The sequence below is a fragment of the Tiliqua scincoides genome, chromosome 6, assembly GCF_035046505.1.
Source record: "Tiliqua scincoides isolate rTilSci1 chromosome 6, rTilSci1.hap2, whole genome shotgun sequence".
Classification (NCBI taxonomy): domain Eukaryota; kingdom Metazoa; phylum Chordata; class Lepidosauria; order Squamata; family Scincidae; genus Tiliqua; species Tiliqua scincoides.
Genome location: NC_089826.1, coordinates 15,802,518 through 15,828,516, shown reverse-complemented (window position 1 = coordinate 15,828,516; position 25,999 = coordinate 15,802,518). Strand labels below are relative to the sequence as shown.

Genomic DNA, 25,999 nt, shown 5'->3' with positions numbered 1-25,999 from the left:
GAGACCAGCAACTTTATTCTTCAATTCCTTAATAACTCTTGGGTGGATGCCATCAGGGCCCGGTGACTTATTGATCAATGAGGTCTGAAACATCTTCTCTTTTAACCTCTATCTGACTTAATTCCTTGGTCAGGAGGGGCCGTTCGGGCAGCGGTATCTGCTGAGGTCTTCTGCCGTGAAGACAGATGCAAAAGAACTCATTCAATTTCTCTGCCATCTCTAAGTTTCCTTTTATTTCCCCTTTCCCTCCCTCACCATCCAGCGGGCCAACCGCTTCTCTGGTGGATTTCCTGCTTCTAACATATTTGAAGAAGCTTTTATTATTCCCCTTAATGTTGCTGGCCATGTGTTCCTCATAGTCTCTCTTGGCCTTCCGTATCACCTTCTTACATTTCTTTTGCCACAGTTTATGTTCCTTTTTATTCTCCTCATTAGGGCAAGACTTCCATTTACAGAAGGAAGCTTCGTTGCCCTTTATGGCCTCTCTAACTTGGCTGGTTAGCCATGCATATTACTGCATTTTCTTCCCTAGTTTATCTCACTTCTCCCTTACATCCTCTTCCTATATTCTTCCTTTTGTGTGTATTTTAGCCCACGTGGACGGATACTTAGAAAGTGTCATGTACACAGATGGCATTATATAAAACATGAAGGTTGCGAGTGCTCTCCTGAGATGTCTTTTCATTTCCTCACACTTCCTCATATCTGAGTCTTCTCCCATCCATTCTTGGATCTGGGGATGAAGCACTGCATCACATTTATTGACAGAGCACAGACTAAGTTGCAGGGAAAGGCGAACACGATGTGCCAATGTTCATAGTCCCTTTCTGCCCAAAAGAAATGTTTCCAAACCAGTCTAGCAATGGTGGTTGCTTCAGGTGCAGTGGACTCAACTTATAAAGGTCTACCTTAGGTGATACAGGCTGCAATCCTACACACATTTACCAGTGAGTACAGCCCCAATTCTAGTGACACTTAAAGCCACCAGAACAAGTATTCCAGTGGTGTTAGACACTTTCTGGCTATCGCACAAGGTGAAAAGTTGGAGTATGCGGTCTGGTAGCCACTACAAGTGGTGAGTGGTTGGCTCCATGCACCAGTGGATGGCAGACACCTGCTAGCCTTGGTAAGTAGACACAGGGGGTGGAAGGGAGGGGGGGTGGGCAGAATGGGGTGGCGGCAGGGATGTGGGAGAGGACAGACTAGCACTGGGAAGGGGGTGGTTTCGGCAGTGTGTGCTGAAACCTTTTTTCAGCCTTGACCACCTTTCCAGGTCCATGAGGACTTGTGCCAGCTATATTGCTGGTGCAGGTCTGAGTAGTTTCAATGGGCTGGCACAGGGGCAAAGGAACAAATATTCCTTTACCTAGAAGCTAAAACCTTTGTATGGGATGCAGCGGGCACCACTGCATTGCCATACAGAATTACAGTGGATTGGGTTGTAAGTTCCATTAAAAGTAACCAGGTTTACTTCTGAGTAGACAGGCATAGGCTTGCACTGTTCTAGAATGGTTTTACAAGGGGATGGAGGAAGCTGCCAGATGGCAGGAAGAAGTGACTGTCTGAATCTATGCTGGCTCATCAAAAATGCTGCACTAGCGCATGTGAATGAAGGTGTATTTTATATACAGTTGTTTAATTAGCTGCAAGGTGTTTTCATAAATAAGAGCAGCCACACCACAACAGCCATCACTGAGTGCAACTGTCAGTCAGTATGTTTTGCACGTACTGGAGGAGCTAATCTTCAGAGTGTGAAATGCTGAACTTTAAATGTCTCTCTCTTTTGGATCATAGCAGCCGAGCAGCATGAGTAACGAGACATTTCTTTTTCTTATGGACAGAAGGAGCTCAATGTTCATAATAGAATTGTTTGCCAGAAGAATGCACCCTGGCAAGTTAACTGGAACGATAAAGTAGGGGTGAAATTACAGAAGCGAGGAAAAAGAGACTAGAAACTAATTTGAATTTCTTTTGATAGGGAGCATTCACTGAGCATTTGCATTGCAGGGACATTGCCTTGAATCCATTTAAATCTGTATGAGCAAAGCACAGAGGCCAGTGACTACTTCTGTGGTGTTACTCTGATGAAGATCAAATTAGCTTGAACATACAAAAGTATAAATACTGCTGTGTCTCTTCACAGTTACGCATTCTAATTTTGCTTTATCTTGAGGAAAAGGTATAATTCTCTTAAATGCAACAAGGAGGCATTGAAAGGTAGAATGGGTTGCTGTTGGGGTCTTGAAGCCAGAGCTCTGTGGATCAAGGTTCCTTGTGCCTTTCTCACTCTGCCACCAGTGATGCTGGCTGAAAGAGAGAACTGCAGATGATTAAAGCCAGAGTGCTTACACAGCAGCCTAGACTCTTCCTGGCTTGGAGGATAAAGCTACTCTAGAGGGCCAATTACAAGCTGCTGTTTGATATAAAGCTAAATCTGCTATATTTCCTGAGTCTGGACAAGTTATCCCAGATACAGGTCACCAGTTTATCCCCTGTGAATCCGGACCTTCTCTCTTCTATCTGCCTGACCAATTTAGCTCTGCCTGACTGCTCTTTGCTTTTCTACCCTATGTTTTTTCCCCCCACAGTGTCTAATTGTTGCTATATTTATGACTCAATCCTGTTCACTTGGTACACTGGTGCTGACCCTCTCCATCAGTCTGAAGAGCACTGCCACAGGTGCAAGGGCCAGGAAGGCCCAAAAGCGCCCCGCAGCGCTAACAGCGCCCCGCAGACTGGAGTTTTGCTACCTGGTCAGCTGTGTATAGGCACTAATGCAGAACATTTGGGCATTTGGTCGAACTGACTGATTAATTAACTGGGTCAAGCAACAGCTTCTGTGTACACTATATGCAGCATATGAGTGACAGCCCAATCCTACTGGGCTTTAACACTGGTGGAACACATGTTCTGCCCATGTTAACTTCCTTATGGTGGTTGTGAAAGACACTCCAACAGTATATAGCAGTGCACACTGTTGGAGCTCTGGCAGGAAGGCTGCAACAGCACTGTTCATGGCAGCTGCCCCATTGGGACCCGCCAAGGTAGGTAAGTTGGTGAAAGAGGTGGGACAAGGAGGGAAAGGGCATAATGAAGTGGCGACAGGGTGGGACGAGGGCAGAACAACTCTGGAAGGGGAGTGATTTAGCAGCAGTGGCAGCTGATGAATCCTAGTCTCCTTCCCAGACCCTCTCCTGTGGCCTGGGTCCATGCAGAACTGCATCAGAGATTTTGCTAGTGCAGGTCTGTGTAGACCACTCCACACTGTAGATGCTTACTCCTGAGTAAGGGAATGACTGTTCCCTTACCCATGTGAGATCTCTGCAACTTCATGATATATATGTTTGGCAACCTTCAGTCTCGAAAGACTATGGTATAAGCCTACAGCACCCGGAATTCCCAGGCGGTCTCCCATCCAAGTACTAACCAGGCCTGACCCTGCTTAGCTTCCAAGATCAGACAAGATCAGGCATGTGCAGGGTAACAGTTGCTGCTAACATCATGATAAAGTGGTAGCCATTTTTGGTGTTGCTGCATTGGTGATGGTGGTGGGGAACTATTGGATTGGGTTAGGAATTATGAACCCAGGGTAGTTTACAAAAATAAAAAATTGCCAGAAGTTGACTGGTTATACCACACTGCAAGACATGTGGTATATGGACATGTCTTATAACCATATGTCCTGGTTATACCAAGGACATCTGCAAGAGGGATCTGAAGGCCTTAGGGATGGACCTCAACAAGTGGGAGCAGTCCGCTTGGAGGCAGGCTGTGCAGCATGGCCTTTCCCAGTTTGAGGAGACACTTTGCCAGCAGTCTGAGGCAAAGAGGCAAAGAAGGAAGGCCCATAGCCAGGGAGACAGACCAGGGACAGACTGCACTTGCTCCCAGTGTGGAAGGGATTGTCACTCCCGGATTGGCCTTTTCAGCCACACTAGACGCTGTGCCAGAACCACCTTTCAGAGCGCGATACCATAGTCTTTCGAGACTGAAGGTTGCCAATACATACCACACTGATGTTCTTTCCATGAACCCCACCCCGGAATGTCCTGTGTACTAGACTACAATAGTTTTTTTTGTTTTTTTTTAAAGGCAGTGGTCTAAACTAGAACTCAAAGTGTGCTTCATGACTGAGAAGATGTGGCTTTCTCATGCCCAAACTCACATTCCATCCACTGCGCCAGACCACTTTGGCCTGTTGAAAATTCGACACATACATGCCATGAAACGTGCCCATTCCCCATGAACCTTACAGGCCTTGCTTTATGCTCAGAATATGCCCATAGGAAAGCAATTGTTTCACATAATTAACACAATTCACCCTATAATAATATTTGATATTTCCTGAGTGCAGTAATTTGTATAAATCTGCAATCAGCTTGCCATGCTAATTGGTGGGCGACTGCATTTATGCATCATTTAGAACTTGATCAAATAGGCTACCTTGATTTGCTCTTTTGAGTTGATGCGTGTGGCATGCACATAACTGAGCACAAGGCGAAGGAAGAAGCAAAATAATGCATTTCATTCCCATTCTGAAATTTAACTCTGATTATTTCAAGGGGAAATAAATTCACATTGATCCAGTATTGGCAAACACAAGCCTGATGGTGTGGCAATCAATGGGAATATTTCAGATTTGTGGTTAAACTGTAGAATCATGGTGTGTGTGTATGTATGTGTGTTTCAAAATACTACTCAGCTGCCCTTAGTCAATAAGCTATTAGTGGAGAACAAGAGAAACCAGAGAAAAATGAAAAAAAAAATATATCTCCTTCTCCTTACCAGCACCGTCACCACACGCAGAACCACTCCTCGCATGTTATTTTCCAGCCTTCTGTCTGTCAATGACCCATTGAGACCAGTGACAGGATTCCAGCAGCCAAGCTGAAAAAGAGAATAAGATTTGTCACCCCACTGATGATGAAACATATTTGGTTCCTTCAGTTTATAGAGTATGCCCTTGGGCAGTAAAACGCAAAAACAGAGTGCTCCCTCCCTACCACCAATGAAGTTAAAAGCAAAAAGCATGATATGTTGATAAAAAAGACATTCCTCCCACATGACTCTATCCTTTTGTTGATGTCATCCACAAAGACCCTTTTCTGGGTGCCCCAGGACTGGCCCATGCATGAGGCCAACTGAGATGGTTGCCTCAGAGCCATACTCTCCTCTACAGTTCCTCTTCCACGCTGCATGCCTTTTCCTTTTCTAGTCCAGGGAGTGGGAGGCATAGAGGCTGGCAGATCACCAGGTAAGGGCAGGTAGCATTTGTTATGGCCACCTCAGGTGCCAAGAGACCTTAGGCTAGTCCAGCGCCTCAGGTGGCCTCACTGTTAAAGGCTTGGCAAGTGGTAACCAGAAAGAGGGTCTTTGCAGTAGTGGTGCCCCATTTTTAGAATAATTTCTCCTAGGAAACTCACTTGATGCTGAATCTTCTGACTTTTTGATGCTGAAGAAAGTCTGTATCTGTCTAGGCCTTTTGAATTTGTTAGCAATTTGTTCACTTCTGATTTATAACACGGTTTACTCTGTTTCATTGTTTTATGGTTTCTGCTGTTTTTTAGCCAATTTAGCCTTTTATTACTTTATGGGAATTATTTTATCTATTTTATTTCTTTGCAAACTTTCCTAGAACCTAATGGCACTAATGGGGACATTATCTGGTTTCAACAATAAATAATAAATGCTTTGAAAAAATGAAAAATGAAGCCCTTCTGAACAACAGTCATTATGTGTAAATAACGAGCTGTAGAATGAATAAAGTATTAGCCTGGAAGAAACAGTTTTAGTGTAGACTCCAGAGCCAATGAAGAACATCAAGGTGGCACTACAATTCCTCATTTTATCACCTTATAGGGATTGGGTATGACATTTGCTCTAGACACAAATACACCTGGATGAAAGGAGTTACATCTCCTTGAATCAAATACGCCCAATGCATGCAATTATTCCCACAGAGCCTTTTGGGAAACGCTATTCACTATCTCAGAGGTTATCAAACTGGTAGGTCATGAGCCACCAGCCCGAGAAGCCCTGCTTCTGCCCCCTTAAGTGGCAGACAATGATGCGATCCCCAGGATCATGCTGCTGCTGGAGACACAGGGCCTTTATTTATCCCTATCCACAGTGGCCTGGGGGGGGGGGTGGAAATCCCCTCAGAACCCTATGCAGGGCTCTTCGTGCCTCAAAACATTTAAAAATGCAATTGCATTTTTAATTGAGATAATCGGTTGCGATCGCAAAACCAGAAGTGGGTTGCAATCACATTTTTTTAATGTCTTGAAGTGTGGGACATTGTGGGAGCCCTATGTGGCTCCATAGGGCTCTCGGCACCCTCCAGGAGGCCGCCGCAGACAGGGGTAAGTTTTTAAAGTTTTAAAAAAGCCCGTGTCCCCAGCAGCGGTGCGATCCAGATCGCATCAGCGCCATTCCCACACTCCTGCGAAGACTTACCTCGGTTCTCAAACTCCCTGTGAGATTGAGAATCACTGCACTATCTTATTTGGAAAGAAATTTTTTCTTGCAGATACGGCCCTTTCAAGATCTTGTTCTGCCTGGACACACTTGAATTTAGAAATTTGTTATATAACCATAGGTCATTACAATGTATGAAAGCACATGCTGCAATATACACATATAAAACAAGCAATAGCATTACAGCCTTCCAAACCTGGACACACTTTATATCTCAATGAAGCTAATGGAGAATTTCTAATGAGTTTAGGATCATGAACTGAAATAATATTTATTAATAGCACAATACATACTCCTTATAAAGTGCCTCAGAACAGATTCCGAAATGCACTCTGCCTTGAGAAGCAACCTCAAATCCATCCTTCGATAGCAGAACAGAGGCACAGCCAAAGCCCTTCATCCAACATTTGCAACACTAGTGTACTCTTGAACAACCTTTGAAGGAAATGAGAGCTTGGAGAAGCCAATTTATAATCTGCTGAGAGCAACTGCGTAGAAACTGCCAAAGCGGTACTGGAAGGACAAATCAAGTGCGCAGGAATGGCCTAGAGCTCCAATCAGCATCTATGATAGAAGTTTGAATCAGGAGCTCTCTTGCAGGCCCTCCAAAAGGAGCTTAAGAAGATCCTCAAACAATGTCGAATCATTTTGCAGACTAATAAAAAGGTTGGTGAGAGAACGGCAGCGCATCAAGCAGATTCCAAACTAAGGCTGCAGAAAAGTGTTCCTCTAAAATTTTATGGGCTAATCTCACATGAATAATCACAACATCTGTGAATTATTCAGCTTCTGGTGTTAGTGCAGCCAGGATCAGCCAAAGACTCCATGACATCTGAGTCAACCCACCAACTGCTGTCCTCCTTTGGCCTGTTGATGCACCAGCTTCTGCTCCTCCAACTCCCTGGACTGGAAAAGGAATAAAGGGATGGGATGGAAGAGAAAGTGTGAAGGATAGGAAAGTGGCAAGCAACATCCCACCTCCTTTTTCAATCCCAGGAGTGGGAGAAGGGCCAGTGGAGGCGAATGGGCTGTGGGCACCCTTAGGAGATGTGTGGCCCAATTGTAAACATTTTTTGTGGGGCCCCAGGTTCACTGTCAATGTCTTAGAATCTTAAGAGATATAAATAAAATTTATTTTAGACCGTGGGCAGCCAAACTGCAGCTCTCAAGCCACACGTGGCTCTTTGTCATATAATATGCAACATTCGGAAATATGCTTGCTGATATCTTTTTCTGCATTACAATTAATTAAAAAGTAAATAAAAAACTTTCAGTCTTTATCATTATTTTCTGTGCATAAACTGAATGTCCACTGGATTAAAACATATGTTTAATGTTCATGGGGAATAAACGTATTTAAGAATTTAAATGCTTCTTAAATATTGCGGATCTCAAACATCTGAAATTTGTCAAATGTGGCTCTTATGTTAAGCAAGTTTGGCCACCCCTGTTAAAGGCTTTACTGTATATCTCTAAGGAAGAATGGCAAGCAATCACATGTGCGCTTAAAAGTGCATGTGAGTTAACTGAGCAAATGGATCTCAGCACATCTTAACAGCAAATTGCATACATGTAAGCCTAAAAGTAAACAAACAAAATGTGTAGATTACTTTTGAATAGTAAATCACGTAGGTGTGCACATATACATATATTTGTGTACTACTTAGGTTTATATTCTCTCTACAGTTTCTGTACAGAGTCTTTTTTTTTTAAGAATGCTTTATTTATTTATTACAGATACAGGTAAGGAAAATTGGATAGACTTAGGGTTAGGACTACATAGGTTACACACAAGGCTGGTGGCCATCGATTACAACAAACATTAATCCAAACGAAATTACTAATCAATACAAAAATTATCATATTCATTAACCCAACTGATTAATACTTTAACATTCCATATTTTTCCTCTAATCTTATCTATCCCATCATATTCAAATTTTACTTTACTTTTACTCTTCTTACCACTAAAATAATCTCTAAAATAAAATATTTCTTATCTAATTCTTAATTTCTAATATCACATCTAAAAAAGAAGTCTCTGATTACAATGGTATTACCCCCTTCAATCTCTTCTAACATATTATATATCATTTTCCATAACTATCCAATCAAAAAAAACTTCAAATTTTTGCTTATAGACTCTTCTTACCACTAAACTAACCTCTAAAATAAAATCTCTTATCTAATTCTTAATTTCTAATATCACATCTAAAAACAAATATTTCCAATTACAATAATATTATACTTCGCTTATCCACCACATATTTATTAACCCAAAATACAGGTTTAATATTTTCTCCAAAATAAACATCTATAATTTATTTTATTTACCTTCTCTTTTAAAAAATAACCCTTTTATTTATCTTAATACCACTTTAGTTTACACAATACTTATATTCCAAATTTACAATTCCATCTAATTTATTTCATATGATTACCACTTTAATTTTCACAATACTTATATTCCAAATTCCCTTTTCATCCACTTTAATTTAATATAATTAATAAAATATTTATCTTAATACCACTTAATTTCCGCAATATTTATATTTCAAATTTTCATTTAAATCTATTTTAATTTAATATAATTAAAAAAAAATTCTACTTATTATTCAATCATTTTGACCTTCTTCTTATTGCTTGCTTTGTGCTCTATCTTATTGGTGTTCCCTCTTAGTCTTCCAACTGGTTCTTCCACTTCTTCTTTTTCTTCTTTTTCATCTTAAGTCTATTGAATTTCTGTATTTTTCTTTCTTCTTCTTCATTCTGTTATTCTTGAATTCAGTCCATAAATTCTTCCTCTTCTTGAGAAAGCTTGCTCTCTGAACATTTCCTCTTTTTTCTTCCTTAAGGTTCTTAGTTATTATGACAATTGCTTCTTCCGCCTCGTGTCCCATCTCAAAATACTCCACTTCTTTAACTTCGCCGGACATCTGATCCATTCTTTTTTTCTTCTCTATTGTTTATAATCTGTTCCTGCGAGTTTACAAGGGAGGAACTTATTTGCTCAATTTGTTCAGACAGTTCTCTGACCTGTTGCTCCATTTCTCTTCTAAAATCCATCACAAAGTCCATCAACCAGGCCTGGCTTTCACAACCACCTTTTAAATTTTCAAAAGCCATTTTTATCAACACCAACTGGAACCACTTCCTGCAGAACTACTTTCCAATTTTGTATCCAGGGTTACTTTCCAATTTTAATATAAAAAAAAAAAAAAAAAAAAAAAATCAGTCAAATCAACACACTCAAATTAGGTTAGTATGCCTTTAAATGACCAAAAAAAAATTCAAGCCTCTTGCTGAGAAACCGAAAGTAGCCGTAACCAGACTTAAATCAAGGCTTTTTGCTGGGAAAATGAAAGTAGACTTTATTTCCTTCGTTGAAGATTACTTATTTATTTCTCTTCGGTACATACCATTGAAAAAAATAATCTTGTACTTACTCCAGCAGGGGAAATACCAACTCACCTATTCCCCCCCTGGGTGGCTAACGGCCAGCGTGAATAATCTTGTATTATCTCCTCCTCCTCCAGACTTCTTACTTACAGTTCTCGGTAAAACTTTTTAAGGAGCCAAGTTCACTTACTCTTAATAGCTTTCTTCGCTGCGATGGTGTTCTATCTAGGCCGTGGGAGGACGGGTTCTCAACTTTCCGAGTTTCTCCAAGATGGCGCCCGGGATAGATATGATTCAGCACAGAGCAAAACAGAGAGAAATCCTTGAAATTGCCTGTTTCTAAGGACCCCCCGTTCAAGCTCTCAGCTCTTCGTACCGTCTTCCTGGCACCGAAGCGTGCCTTAGTTGTTTAGGCACATGAAAACACATCTATTTCGCAGTCTCTTCGGGAGCCCCCAAAGTTCACTGCAACTTTGTTGAGAGTTAGCTCCGCCCCCCTCTGTACAGAGTCTTCACCTATCAAATGTTTATGCCTAATAAAGGTTTTGTTGACTGTTGACTGAATAGTAAATAATGTAGTTACAAAACACTTGTTTTAGTGACTGTGAAACGATTCAGTTAAAATAGTAATTTTATTTTTTATTTTTACCCTAGTGTGGGGCACCCTTAGGTGCAGGGCCTAGCTGGGAGCAATTGGTCTAAAGCTGGCCCTGACCCCACCATCAATCTGCTGCCTAAGGCATCCCCTTCAGCCAGACTCATGGATGGGTTGGCTCTGAGTATAGATCCTGTGTGTTCAACTCCTCCTCCAAAAACATATAGAATAGCTTTTATATGTTCTGACATCACAATATTCTGTGGTTCTTCCAAGTTTCTTTTCACATAAGTGTCTGGTGCTGGCAGGGTTAAGAAAACATGGGATGTCCTGACAAAGTGAAATTTTACTAGACATTATGAAAAGTGATGGAGGAACTAAATGTATAGTTGACTTCTTACAGCAGCACCTTGGGAGAAGGGGACTTTTGTCTCCTTCACCCAGGTAGGTGCAGTAGCCCCACAATGGGGCTACTCGATTCACCGACAACTCAAAGGTGAGTAGTGAATCAAGAGCTTCTGTGTAAGACAGCAAGTCCTACATGGAGGCTTTGGATCCTTGCCTCCGTCCCTCCCCACTCAAGGCCCCAGCACTCCTCTTCGCACCCTCTCCCCGCCTCCCACCTCTGGTGGAGATTGGGTGCCCGCCCAGCGGTAGCCCGGCACCGGCCAGCACTGGGCTACCACTGGCGTTCGCCCAGCAGCAGGACCCGCAAACATGCTTTATGGCACGTTTGCAACAGTGCGTGCCAGCAGTGATCTGGCGTGCTGAGCCTAGGATTAGGCTTTTAGACATTAGCAAAATGTCCATTTGGGTCTTCAGGTAAACATTTCTAGCTGCCCTGACTTTCTTAAAAGATATGCTTGCTGGTTCACACTAATTATCAGGAGCCAGCCAAAAGTTCAGAATCAATATGTTCAGACACACGTTTTCTCATAAAATTAATCACAGTCGTCATACAGCAGAAATAAAAGTAAGCATCTGAATTGAAACTGAGATGGAAAATAAAGCCAAATGCTAGGTTGAACGATAAAAGCACATTAAATTCATTCAGCACTGTGTTATTCTTACTTACATAAAGAAACTAATTAGAACTTAGATCCAATTAACATAGCCAAACGTGTTGAAAGTCTAACTACCACAGATACTGTACTTCTCCTGCCAACTGTAAAACCCTGCGAAGTTTGCGAAGCGCCTTTGTTCCCTTCTGAGATCACCGAAAGTCCATTTTTAATTATGTTCATTAATGTGTACTTTAATACACATTAATGAACATAATTAACTTTTCAGCTTAGTCCATTTTAACAGGTTTTTTTTTTTGGTTAAACGATACAGCTGAGTTAAAGCAACACAAGTTTAGCCTGGATCTAATTTCCCTGTTTAAAATGTACATTTTGCTTTTCAATTACCTTATTTTAATTTTAAATTCAATTCTAGCATTTACATAGCACAATCAGGCTTATGACAAATGGGCAGCTGCACACCAAGCAAAATGTAACATTGATTTTCAGCTCTGGAGTGGCTTACTGGAGGTTCGTGACAATTAATCCACATTTATTGATGATTATTTGAAGAGCTTATTCCAGCTGAAGAGATCATATCCATTAAGATAAATAGTGTGGCTTCATTTGAGTTAAGACTCCACCTCTGAACCTGTTGTCAATTTCAGGACAGAAATCATATAAAACATACATTTTTCTCTCTGACTTATTATATTGTGTTTGGGCTAAAAACAGTGGGTTCCTAAGCAGTGGTCATTTGATACATGGAAAAGGTATCAACATCTTAACATCTTATTACTTCCCTGCTGTGTGATACTAACACCTCGTTAGCTCTCAGAATACTCAGACTCATTGGTCAGTTTTGAGTTAAGGAAATCCACTTTGCTACACAAGTCAGTTGTGTTTTCTTTTCTGGTTATTTGGCTATAACTTTTGATATAACTCAGATATTTCAATGTGGTTTGTTTACATTCTGCAATAAATTACACATAGAATGATATAGAACATGATGGCATTATTCCTAAAAACCATGATTTCTACAATTTTGGTCACTAGTGGTCAATTCCCTGAGGGTGTTACCTTACTAACACCTTATTGGTTCCATGCTGTATCATAATAACATCTCATTGGCTCTTCAAACAATTAATCTCATTGGTCAGATCTGAGTTAAGGAAATCTATTTTTTGTTACATAAGACAATTGTATTTTTATTTCTGGTTAGTTGGTCATACTTTTTGATAGAACAGAAATATTTCACCCCAGTTTGTTTCATTGCATTCTGGTGTAAATTACACATCAAATGGCATATAAAATGATGGTAATATTCCTAATAACAACAGTTTTCGCAGTTTTGGTCACTAGCGGTGTCACCGCCCCAAGCGTGGTACCCGGGGTGGCTCACCTTGACCTCCGCTAGCTATGCCATTGCTCCCAAGACGTTCCTAATGGACCAAGGTGTTCCTAATGGAGATTTTAAAATCATAATTCATTAATAGGGAGACTTTAATTCAGTGACAAGCACTGGCAGCAGCTTCATGTAAGGTTGGGGAAGATCCCCATCTAAAACTCTGGGGAGCTTCTGCCAGTCAGTGCAGACAATACAGGCACCCCCCACCCCTTATCTGCAGATCCCATTTCTGTGGATTCACTTATCCATGTTTCTCCATACTCCTTGCACCCATTACAGGTGGAGCCTGTTTATCCATAGATTTTACATCCGTGAATCTGGCTCAACTTGGGTCCCCTAAACCCCACTTGGCCACACCTGAACCAACCGACCACACCTGAATCCTTCGAAGGTGACCAGCATCTCTGCGGGCTTCAGAAAGCTTTCCTGAGGCGACCAGAGCACAGCTCCGGTTGCCTTTGGAGGGGTTAAAGGGTTGAAACCACAGATTTCATTATCCATGGTTTTCGGTATCTGTGGTAGGTCTGAGAATGGATCCCTCATGGATACTGAGGCCCACCTGTACCTATTTGTCTTCCTTTACTGTAGCACCAAGCACTCCTGTCTCTTCCTTTGCAGAATACTACAAGAGGAAAGCCATAAGCAGGCAGTCTGAATGCTGGAGAAAGGAGACTAACAGCCCAATCCTGTCCACACTTTCCTGGGAGTTAGCCCCATTGAATCTAATGGAACTTACTTCTGAGTAGATGTGCATAGAATTGGGCTGTAAGGGCCCAATCCTATCTGACTTTTCTGCAATGCAGCCAGGAGGCAAGAGAACAAATGTTCCCATACCTTGTGGAGGCCTCTGTGACTGCCTCCCACCAAAGGATGCAACACACACCCCATTGCCACCACTGCACTGGCCCTGGAAAATTGGATAGGATGGGGCCTTGAGGCTGCAATCCTAACACTTTCCTGAGAGTAAGCCCCATTGAACAAACTAGGACTTACTTCTGAGTAGACCTGGTTAGGATTGTGCCCTAAGAGAATACTAACAGGAATCTTCTTGCTTCCTGTTAGCATTCTGGCTTTCTCCTTCCTCCAGCGTTCCAACTGACTGCTTCGCACGCTCCTCTTCAAGCATTCTATAATAGGCTGCAAAGGAGGAGACAGGCGTGCTTGGCAGGTTCCCTTTTATCCACAGTTTTGGTAACTGTGGGGGGGAGGAGTGGGAACATATCCCTGATGGATAGCGGGGATGCCTTTACAGATTCATTATATGAATCAAGGGCAGCATTGTAGTAATTATGCACAGGCGCTGGGCTTAGCTTAGTATGTGGCAACCGCAGGCACGCCTGCTTGGCCGGAGCACACTCCACTGGCCTTGGTAATGTGCTGAATCTGAGCCCAGTGCCTGTAAACAACAGGATGTTATGAAGAAGCGCTCATATCTAAGAATGTGTGTGGTTAGCTAGAGCTAGCTAGTTGTAGCTAGTGTAATTTTAGAAACCTTCAGTAACTTTCCGTATTGCACAGTATTGCTTCATGTGTTTTGAGACTCAATAAAAAGCTTGAGGAGGCTGGCCGGGAGGCGGACTCTCTCTCTCGATCTCACTCCGTCCCGCTTCCGGCTCTCTTCCCCGGCATCTCTACATTTAAATCCTTGTCTGCGTCTCATTTATTGCTCTAACGCCTTGCTATTTCAGTTCCTTCTCCCAACGTCCCTTCAGTGCACCTGCTTTCTGCACTCCCTCAAGCAACAAGGCCTAAGCCTTGGGTGCTTCCCATAGCAGCTTAAATCTGCCACACAGCATAATGTGTAATATATAAATACTATGACTTAGAATGCTTGCACAGTACATTCTTTATCCACTCACAACTTTTCAGTACACAGAAGCCAAATTTTTCAGTCAAATGACAACTGGCTTCTAAAACTCTACTGCTTTCCCATCGACACTCACCAGTACTTTTCTCTAGAGCTGCTGCAGCTGTATTTCTTAGCTAAAGATTCTTTTTGCAGTCCCTGAGCAAAGGACAAGTAAAGCAGATTGCATTGGGGACTCCATTTTTAAACATATGACATTCCCCTCAACATGGCACATGGGGGAGGGGGCAAAGTTGAAAACATCCCAACAAAATTCCCATTTCATAGGAAACAGATGGAAGAATAAATTGGTAGCAAAGCAGAAGCCTGGCACAAGACTCTGGATTCAATCTCAAGGATCTCATAAACCCAGTTTACAAGCTTCTCAGAAGCAGGTGAAGTTTCCAGCAATTTCGACATTTGTGCACCCACGCCAGTGGGGTAAAGGCAGGATAAAAAACATTATAAATAAATACATTTCTGCTAGAACAGATAGAATTTCCTATCTGATGGTTTCATCACACTGAAGAAGACCTTGCTGAGTACAGCAGATGACCCTATGACAACTCTTAGGGACTTCTATTCCGTCCAGTTCAACATTCAGATGCTGCGATGCACAATATTTCTGCAGTACTTCGCGAACAGATTGGTCACCAGCGGTAACTGGATGAAAATGAATTTTTGCTAACAGGTAGCCTAATACTGAGCTGCCTGGTGTGCTGGGCTGCTGTGGCACCAGAATAGCTGCCACAGCATCCTGAGCATGTCAGGCAGCCACAGCCAGCTCCTTAGGGGAAGAGGACATTCACCCCCTTCCTCTGCATAAGGAAACTAGTCCTGCGACGGGGCTATTCAACTCTGCGCCAGCTAGAGTAATGGAGTCCCATGTCGGGCCAAGAGGCCCTACGCGGGGCTCCAAACCCCTCCCGCCCTGCTCCCTCTCCCCAAGCCTTTCCCTCTCCCTCCCCTGTCCTGAAACACCTCCCCACTTACCTCTTTGCTGCCCATCCTCCACCCAGCACTGGCTCAGCACTCTGCCCAGCAGTGGCTCAAATACTTTTACTGAGTCAGCACCCATGTTGGCTGGGCAGAATGTTTCACATGCGTGTCTTATGACAAGTTTGCGAGACTGTATGCAGGTGCTGAACCAGCGTGCATGGGTCAGAATCACACCCTGAAGAAGCCTGATAAAAAAAGGATTTGCATAGTATGCTGGCGCTGAATCAGCGTGCACGGGTCAGAATCACGCCTTGAAGAAGCCTGGTAAAAAAGGATTTGCATAGTAATCATGGGGCCATTAAGATGCAATTCATGTGGTCTCTGGAGAACATGCTAGAAATCTTTTTTTTTTTTTTTTTTTTTTTATTTACTTACTTTAAGACATGGGTACAGGAAAAATCACAAACATATATGTACAGGGTAATACACAAGGGAAAAAACACCAGGAAATCGCAGAACTGTAGCCGATACTCTTATGTTTCCCTACCTATCATCCTTGAATAACTTATTGTTTATCTAACCACTCATACAATGGTTTCCACAATTTCTGTATTCTCTCTATTTCGCCATCTCCCAATCTTTCCGTCAATACATCTATTTCAACCATCTCATATAATTTCTCAATCCACATCTCTACAGTGGGAGTATCAGGGTTCTTCCACAATCTAGCATACACCAATCATAGGGACCATCCTATGCCCTGAAGATGTGCGAGAATTCAGCCATCAGTCTAATTCAGACACCATTCATGGGCCAACTTGTCTGACCTTCATATGGCATATTTGAGCCAACACCAGCAAAGTGAACAGCAATGAGGAAGACACCATAATAAACCACCAAAAGTTGTATCATTAATGAACAGAACATTTGGACACAGGGCCTCCCTGCATGTTGATGCAATATTATTATTATTATTATTATTATTATTATTATTATTATTATTAACAACAGTATTTATATACCGCTTTTCAACTAAAAGTTCACAAAGCGCTTTACAGAGAAAAATCAAATAACTAAATGGCTCCCTGTCCCAAGAGGGCTCACAATCTAAAAAGATGCCAAGGAATACCAGCAGACAGCCACTAGAACAGACAGTGCTGGCGTGAGGTGGGCCAGTTACTCTCCCCCTGCTAAAAAAAGAAAAAAAAAAGGAGCACCCACTTGAAAAAGTGCCTCTTACCCAATTAGCAGGGGTATTTGGTAGCCACGCTGTCTGTGGCTATGAGGAAACTGAAAAGAAAGAAATGACGCCAAGGCTTTAGAACACCCAATATCTCTAGGCAATGGATGTACAAGTCTTTCCTTTAATATTTAAAAAAAAACAACTGAACCAGAGAAAGGCAAAACACACACCACACTAGAAGAAAGCATCTGTGGTTAACCTGGTGATAGTGGCTGAAAGGGTACACCCTGAAGTAAATTTTCCAACTTTTGCCATTTAATACAATGGAACTTACTTCTAAATTAATGAAATTAGTATTGGGATACAATGAGTTACCAACAGCCCAGTTCTCACTCCCTGTATGATGATGTAGCTGTGTAGTAATGGGAAGTTTTGGCCGCTAGAGGCCTCCATCAAGTACTGGAACATTAGTTCCTTTGCTCCAGGGTAAGCCCCAGCAGCTGGTATAGGTCAACTCAGACCTGCACCAGTTCAATCACCTGGCACAAGTCTAAGTTAGAACATAAGAACATAGGACTTGATCCATGAAGGTCAATCAGGATCAGGAAGGGGGTCAGGATTTGGTGTGTGCCACCGCCACTGAACCCAGCCTCCTCCCAAGCTCGATGCTCCCTCCTGCCAGCCTCCATCACTGCCCTGCTCCACCCACCCCACCCCATTCACCTGCTCTCCACCTCCCTCCAACCCAGTGGTGGGATTCAGCAGGTTCTCACCTATTCTATAGAACCCCTACCTAATCCAGCTGTTGGTTCTAAGAACCGTTAGCTGGCCAGGGAGCTCGCGCCTTGAAATGTCAGGGCTAACCCTCCTGGGGGCAGCAGCCGTGCGGGGCCAACCCATCCCGGGGGAAAGGGGGTCGCTCCCAGCGGGTGCCGAGGCTGCTGGGGCTGAAGGGGCAAGCCAGACACGGCCAACTAGAGTCTCCCGTGATGGTTCACCAGCCCTTGCGAGCTTGCTTTTGTAGCTCCTGCGAAAGGGCGCGAAAGGCCGGTGCGCCCGCAGATGCAGCCTGCTGAGGAGGGCGAGAGAAGCAGCCCAGCTGCCCGCCCCGCGCCTCCCCTCCCCGGCCAAGCTGGCCGACTGGCGAGTAGACTGCTCCTGCACCTGGAGGCTCCTTGGGCTCAGCTCTCCCGGTGGGTCGGGGGCGCGGGCGGGACGAAGAGGAGGGCGCCAGAGCAGCTCCCACCCAAAGAGCCCCCCCCCCCCGCTGCACATCCATGGACACACAATGGAACTTACCTCTGGGTAGGCACTGAGCACAATCCTAACTAGGTCTACTAAGAAGTAACTTCTATTTTGTTCAATGGGGCTTACTCTCAGGAAAGTGTGGTTAGGATTGCAGCCACTGTCAATCAGAAGGTGAAAGAAGGAAGCATCTCATCCTCATCACTGAGGCTGCGAGCCTATCCACACTTTCCTGGGAGTAAGTCCCTTTGGCTATAATGACTTACTCCTGAGTAGACATGCATAGGATTGTGCTCAAAGGCTGCAGTCATAGCCACACTTTCCTGCGAGTAAGCCCCTTTGGCTATAATGAGACTCTATAATGAGTAGACATGCATAGGTTTGGTCTCTCATGCTGCAGTATGCTCTGTTGACTATAATGGGACTTACTTCTGAGTAGAAGGGCATAGGGCCCTTACTTCCCACAAGCACAGGACTGCACCCTGGGGTTGGTTTTCATCCTTGGGGTTTGGGAATGCAGTTTTGTGCCTGGGATCTTTTCACTGCAATACAATGTGTTGTTACACAACGATTGTATAATACACTATCAGACACATAGAGGCGATGCTCCCACAGCTGAAATTCCTCAGGTTAAAAAAAGGCAGGAATGTGGCACAAAACATTACTTCATTAAGGGTACAATCCTATGCAGGTCTTCTCAGAAGTAAGTCCTGTTGTGTTCAATGGGTCTTACTCCCAGGAAAGTGTGGATAGGTTTGCAGCCTTTGAGCAGAATTCTATGTGTATCTACTCAGAAGTAAATCTCATTATAGCCAATGGGGCTTATTCCCAGGAAAGTGGAAGTAGGATTGCAGCCTTAGGGCACAATCCTCTGCATGTCTACTCAGAAGTAAGTCCTATTGTGCTCAGTGAGGCTTTCTTCTAGCACCTGTGAAGTCACAATGCAGCCCTGAGGTAAGGGAACAAATGTTCCCTGCCCCCCACCACAGGATGCAGTGCATGCGCTATTGGTACAGCTGCACTGGCACTGGAAAATTGGATAGGATTGGGTCCTAAGTCCTCTTAACTGTAACTTTCCAGCACCAAGTCCTGGAGGTCTCCTTGTGACAAGGGAATGTTTGTTCCCTTACCTCGGGACTGCAATGTGGCTGCATTGGCTCTGGAAAGTTGGATAGCCCTTAGGCTGCAATCCTACTCACACCTGGGAAGCAAGTCCAATTGACTATATAATGTGATTTACTCCTGTGTAGACTTGCATAGGATTGGGCTGCTATTCCCAGGTAAGTGTGCTGAGGATGGTACAGTTAGCATTGCTCCTTCTCTAGCAGAAAAGTTCCTTTAGGTTATTCTCCCCCCCCTCCCCCGCAAGTGAAATGGCAGGCTGACTAGAAATTGAAGATTTTTTGAACAAGTTTGCAAATTGGGTTTAGGTCTTATCACCTAATGAAGAAGAACTGGAGAAGCACTGGGAAGAACTTGTGATCAGGGTGAACCTCAAAACCTGCAAGGCTTGTTACATGTGCAGTTAATTTTCATTTTTAGGCTGGGTTGTGGGTGCTTGGGCACCTACACAGCTGCAACACTTTTGAAGGACTGTGGTGGGGAGGTTCTGCCTCACCTGCCTCCCCACCCACTGCAGGCCCCTGCTTTGCACTATCTGGTCAGTAGCAGCCCTCAAACTTGTGGGAGAATCGCCACTAGAGTAGACCAAAGTGATGGGTATCTGCTGTTGCCTGTCGGAAAGCAACCTAGAAGAACAGTCCCCTCTTAGTACTTTTTTGCTCATTAGTGAAACTGTCCTTCAAGGCTGCCATTCTCTCTCAAACCCTGGAAGTCAACAACTCCCCTTGAACTTGTTGGGCTTCTGAGTAGATGTGCATTGGATTGCAGAGTTGGAAGTTGGAGGGGGAAGCTTTAGAGTTCTCTAGAATTCTTTTTGGGGCTGGGTGGTAAAAGCAATAGAGCAGCATTTCTCAACCAGTAGTACTCATACCACCAGTGATACATGAGGTGGTGCCCAGTGGTTCTCATGGCAGGACCCCCCCCCAGACCTCCACTGCCTGGCAGTGAGACCAGCAATACAATGCAACAAACAGTGATAGGAGGATCAGTTCTGCTTTCCTTGCACTCAAAAAAGCCCTCCCATCTACCCTGGGAGCCCAATCCTATACATGTTTACTCAGAAGTAAGTTCCATTATAGTCAATGGGACTTACTACCAGGAAAAAGTGGATAGGATTGTAGCCTGAGCCTCTTACCGTGGTTTGTTGCATCATGTCTGGCCTCTTAGTATGGAAATAACTGGCAAGAAAGTCATTCCAGTTACTTCCAGTTGTACTTCCCAAAGGTGGGCCATACAAAATGGCGAGAGGCAGATGTTGAGGAATGGTGTAATAGAACAAAAAAGAAGGGGAGATATAAAGATGTTACTATGCTGTTGTTGCTTTTGGTTGATGATGAGGTGTCAGACTATGTGCTCAGTGCACTTTTGCTGACCAGATGTTCATCACTAAAAGTGAACCAGATCCTTGAGAGGATTGACTGCTCTGGTAAAAATCACCAAGTTCCCACTGAGAAGGAAGGTGGCCCAGCTCAAAGCCCAGTGCAGCAAGTTGGTTTGTGCAGATGTGAAGGTGCTATGCTGCTGTGGTGTCTCTAGAGGTTGGTAACCTGGAGCCCTGGTAGTTCCCACCTCCTCTTCTTGGTGCCTTCCTTATTTCATTATACAACTGCCTTGAGAATTCAAGAAAAAATGTCCATTTGAAGTGTGCATTTCAGCTGCCGCATGTTTATCCTCCTTGGAAACTAGGAGGATAAACTAGGAGCCTGTAAGTATGATTATAGAGGACAGAATTTCAGCCTTGCAATCTGGATTTAGACATTGGGTGCATGTTAAAGTTACAGTGCAATCCTATGACTGTCTACTCAGAAGTAAGTCCCATTATGTTCAATGGGACTTACTCCCAGGAAAGTGTGTACTGTACAGTATAGTAGTTCAGCCGTAGTCTTTCAACTTCCTTTGCGGCAGACAATTGAAGCTGAGTTGCTCATTAGGACATAAAACCTATTGTTAATTTATTTGAATCCCACCACTGCTCCAACCCCCTGCTCCCATCGTCATATGGACACAGCCGCTGGTTGCTTGCAACAGCAGCCAGGCCACGCACACAGCCTTAGCTACATTTGTGACAGCTGCAAAGCTGTGTGTGCTGGCAGAACCTGTGTTCTGCAGGCATAAACAGCAGAAGATTGGGCTATAAGAAGTGAGTACTGTACACGCATAGGGGAAACACATAGGGTGCAATCCGAACCCACTTTCCAGCAATGACATAAGGGCAATGTAGCTCCAAAGTAAGGAAACAAACATTCCCTTGCCTTGAGGAGGCCTCTGTGAGTGCCCCCCAACTGCAGGATGCAGCATACGTCCCATTGGCACAGGTATGCCAGTGCTGGAAAGTGGGTTAGGTTATGGGCCATAGGGTCTGAGTGTAGCGGCTCATGGAACAGCAGAGTGGACTGGTATGAAATGAGAACTAAAAGGATATAGATGCACTAGTATATGGCCTTATTGTGGTGATACATGTGCAATAATCAAAGATAATGCAATGCAATATATGAACACACTTACACAACTAGGTCCTAATCATTGTGTCAGGGCAGGCAAAAAGAAAAAGTGAAAATCTTTACAAGAGAATGGGACACTTTATGGCACAAATGTAGATGAGGACAGGGAAGAGGATGTTTTGCCTTGGTGAAATCAGAGATGACCCTGAGGGAACAGGGCCTGGAGAACTGAGGGTTGTACAGTACTGAAAGAAGAGTGGAGAAGTGGAAGACCGGGTAAGAATGACAGAAGAAGCTAGAAAGCACCAAAGGTTCAGGCCACAGTGTTGAATTGTGACTTGAATCTGTGATCTGAACCAGAGCTAAAAGCAAGGTTGATAGTAAAACCAACAGCCAATCCCTCCGTTGGCTGTTAAACACTTCATTAGAACATAAGAACAGCCCTGCTGCAACAGGCCATAGGCCCATCTAGTCCAGCCTCCTGTATTTCACAATGGCCCACCAAATGCCCCAAGACAAGACAACAAGAGACCTGCATCCTTGTGCCCTCCCCTGCATCAGGCATTCTGACATAACCCATTTCTGAAATCAGGAGGTTGCACATACACATCATGGCTTGTAACCCGTGTAACTTCATTCTCTTCCAGTGAAGAAGCGTGTCAGTGACACTGACCAATTACTATTAACTGATGCCCCAAGTTCCTGAGAAATAATTCAATCAGAAACAGTGGTTCTTCCTCTTCTTGGCATTCTTTATAGATTGTTTACGGAGAGCCAGACATTGAAGTCCTGGGGCTAATCTCTATGCCTCCCTTTTAAACAGAAATCATACACTCCAAAACATGCTCACAACACTCACACCAACCCAAATCAAGGAGGGAGAAAGACCGACACCCCAATTCTATCTGGCATCAGAGTGAGGAAAGCAGGACCGCTAGCATATCAGCCCTGGCTAAGTGCCAACCCAGATGTGCCAGAGAAGAACCATCCCAGATGGCTAAGTGCCACCCCAGGGAAGCGGCTGGCAAGGAGGTGGGAAGAGGAAATACTTATTGGCAGAGGTGCCACTAGGGCTCGCGTCACCCGGTGCAGGAGGCAAGTGTGTCACCTCTTCCCATGCACTTCTTCTGTGACCATGAATGGTCTTGTTTACCTTGAGGTCAGAAAGCTCCCAGGAAGTGGCCCTGCCTACAAGTGCAAATTAGCAGATCAAGCAAAGTATGGCTGGCAATGGAATTGTCCAAAACAAGGCTTCTCACAAACTAGGCAGAAAGAAAGGTGAATAGCTCTGATGAACCGAAGTGTGATCTTTATTTGAAAGGCCAGTGAGACCTGATGCTTCCTTGCTGTCAGCCCAAGCAAAGCACCTCAAGACTGGCCTAGGTCACACTTGCCTAGCTTGCACTCAGCACCATGTACACAAGAATATAAATGCTTCACGTAACAGACCCTGCATTCTAAGAGCAATGCTAAGAGAGCCACTTTAGTTGTGATAAAAGGAAGACAGGATACACAATTAACTTGTGCTTCTGGTTCCTTGTGGTTCTTTGTCATGTCCCAAATTGAACTTGTATAGTATCTACTTGCAGGGATAGCATACATATCTTTGCACTGAAATAGGAGCAGAGCAATTGTACTTCCTGTTTTCCCTACTTTTTACTACACTGAGCTCCAATACTCAGAGCAGAATACTCCTCATTCATTCTACAGTGTTATGATGTTCTATGAAATAACCCTTTTAAAATGAAGGATGATCCTTAAAATATAGGACACCTGGCTAACCTATGTGTAGTATAAAAGCTGCAAATCACAGGCTATTGCCAGCCAGAATTTCTAACACCAGGAAGCCACGCTTCTCCAAGAAAATGTAGATTTATTGCTTGGGCTTTTCTCCCCCCTCTCTTTTTAATCTTGATGCATCCTGGCTAGTCTATGATGGATGAGCTGGGCTTTGATTGCACCCATAACGCTGAAAGTTGTGGGCTGGGTATGGAAAAGAATGAAGGTGTTAATGGAAATGAGTGACATTTCTCTCTTGTCTCCAGCTTTGCAAAATTTTGGCAAATATGTTCAAAGGGAATTAGTATATCATTGAGTTAATTGAGCCACAGCTTCAAAAAAATAAAATAAAAAAGGCAGAGGATATTACAAAGATTTTAGGGATTTCTTCTTTACTTTTATTTCTTTATTTTTTAAAGAACATATATGGCATGTTCCCCCTCCCTCCCCGTAATACTATGCTTTCTGGATTCTATATCTATCATAGTAATAGATAGGTATATTGTATAGTTTTGATTAATTTTTACACAGCTTTTCTATCCAAAGTGGCTTGCTAACAAAGAACCACAACAGAAAACATAACCAATAAAATCATCATATTTAAACATAAATAAAATGGGAAACAACATAAAATTAAGGGTATCAAGCCAATGGCAGGAGATCAAAATCTGTAGCAGTCAATCAACTGTCCAATGCTAGTTAAAACATGCAGGCCTTAACTGTCTTATGAAAGTCAATGAATTAGATCCAAAGGTCCCTTTCCTCCGACATAAGGGATCTCCTTTGGAGGAAGGACTTCTTTCATTGGACCAGGGATCTCCAAACTTTTTGGCCAGAGGGCCACATCAAATATTTGGCATGGTGTGGAGGGCTGGAAAAAAAATTTAAATAAAAAATTTAAATGAATAAATTAGAGATGGAACTTAAATGACTGAATAAATGAATGGGCTCATTTATTCAACCTCTCTGGCCCTCAGAACACCTTCCAGACACAATCAGAGCACAGTTCTGGTCGTGTTCATCTGGTTCCCGGGCCGAGGTTTGGAGACACCTGCATTAGATGAAAGGAAACTTTGGACTCAAAGGGAAGGTCCCCCACCCAACAAACTTCTCTGAGATGAGACACAGAGCAACATCCCTCAGTTGTGGACCTGCCATTCAGTCTATGGGACAAATGTCCTGGGCGCGAGCCTCTAGGACTCCATGGAAACCTCTCTGAGGTTCCCGACGGGGTTGGAAACTGTGCTTCCGGTTTCCCAGAAGCACAGTTTATAGCATCAGGAAACTTCAGGAGGTTTCCCTGATACAGGCACAGGTCGTGCAAGGCTCCATGAGTCTCAGGTGAGTGGGGGCAGTGACAACCCGTGTGGGGGGTGCTATCGTGGACCTTTGCCCCGGGGTGCAGGGCTGGAGGGGTCTGCCACTGATGTCCCTGAAGCTGATCTTAATACTCAGGTCAGTTCATATGACATTTCTTAATACATTCTGATTCCAGAGCCTACAGGTCTTTAAGGTTAGTAGGGATAGTGTATTCCTATCCAAATGCACAACTGTACCAAACTCAAAGCCTCCCCGAAAAATCTTTGTTTGCATGTTTCCATAGGACTTGGCCCATTTTGCTTTGTCCCTGTCAGGCCTTTGGCATCCCAGGCCCTGAATTGTTGTAAGCCAGGATGTGGCAGGGCCTTGATGTCCAAGTCCGGTGTGAAATGTAAATTAAAGGAACAGCTGCACTGTATATGTGTGATTAGTAATCAGATGCACCTGTGTTAAGTGGGAGTCACGTGACCTGGAGAGAGATGTGAGCAGAGTCACATAGGCTATGGAGGAATGGTGCAATGCACCACTGAACAGCCAATCAGAGTGGGTCAAAAGACTGCCTTGTGACTATGAGATCACCCTACTCTGATTGGCTGAGCATGGTATATATGGGGCAAGCACAGACACCAAGGTGTGGGTTGTTGTGGTGGAGTTTCTGCATGCTGTGCTGCTGGTTTGTGTACTGATTTGGACTGCCTTCTTGTGACTGTGACCTGCTGTATCCCTGATTTCTGAACCGTTTGACTGACTACTCTTCTGCCTGCTCCTTTTACCAATACCTGCTTCTGCAACAAACAAGGCTGTGTCTGCTTCTTTGGCTCTGTTTGGGATCGCCTGCTTCTTCTACTGTCTTCCTATGCTCCCGTGCCACTTTGCTATTGGGAAAGCAAGGGCTATCCTCCCCTGCTGACCTGACAGTCCTATTATTCAATGTGATTTGCAACTACAAATGCATGTATCCAGTCTCACTTCTAGAGCAAGAAATGCCTGTCATCAATAGTAAAGGTTTCCAAGCTTTCCTTCAACAAACCAAACTGGAAGTGCCTTTCTAAGGCCTCCAGCAAGCCTTGAGACCTGGGGAGGCTGCACATGGCCTCTCCAAGCCTCAGAAGGCAGGGGTTTTTTTTTGGGGGGGGGGGCCTCAGGTTCACTGTTGTGGGGTGGGCTGGCACCCCCTCAAAGCATGCCACCCAGGCAATTTACTCCCTGCCCCCTCTGAACTTCACCACTGTCTCAGGGGGTTC

The 25,999-nt window shown here is 43.8% G+C and overlaps 1 protein-coding gene and 1 pseudogene across 2 annotated transcripts in view; both read right to left on the bottom strand.

The window, feature by feature from the left end:
* GRID2 (glutamate ionotropic receptor delta type subunit 2) overlaps nucleotides 1-25,999 on the bottom strand; it is a 997,958-nt gene that overhangs the window by 221,456 nt on the left and 750,503 nt on the right. For both annotated transcript variants that reach the window (XM_066632190.1, XM_066632191.1), the window contains one exon: nucleotides 4,786-4,887. In XM_066632190.1, coding sequence (XP_066488287.1) covers nucleotides 4,786-4,887 — 102 coding nt within the window. The remainder of the gene's footprint in view (nucleotides 1-4,785; nucleotides 4,888-25,999) is intronic.
* On the bottom strand, nucleotides 3,379-3,498 carry LOC136656598 (5S ribosomal RNA; annotated as a pseudogene).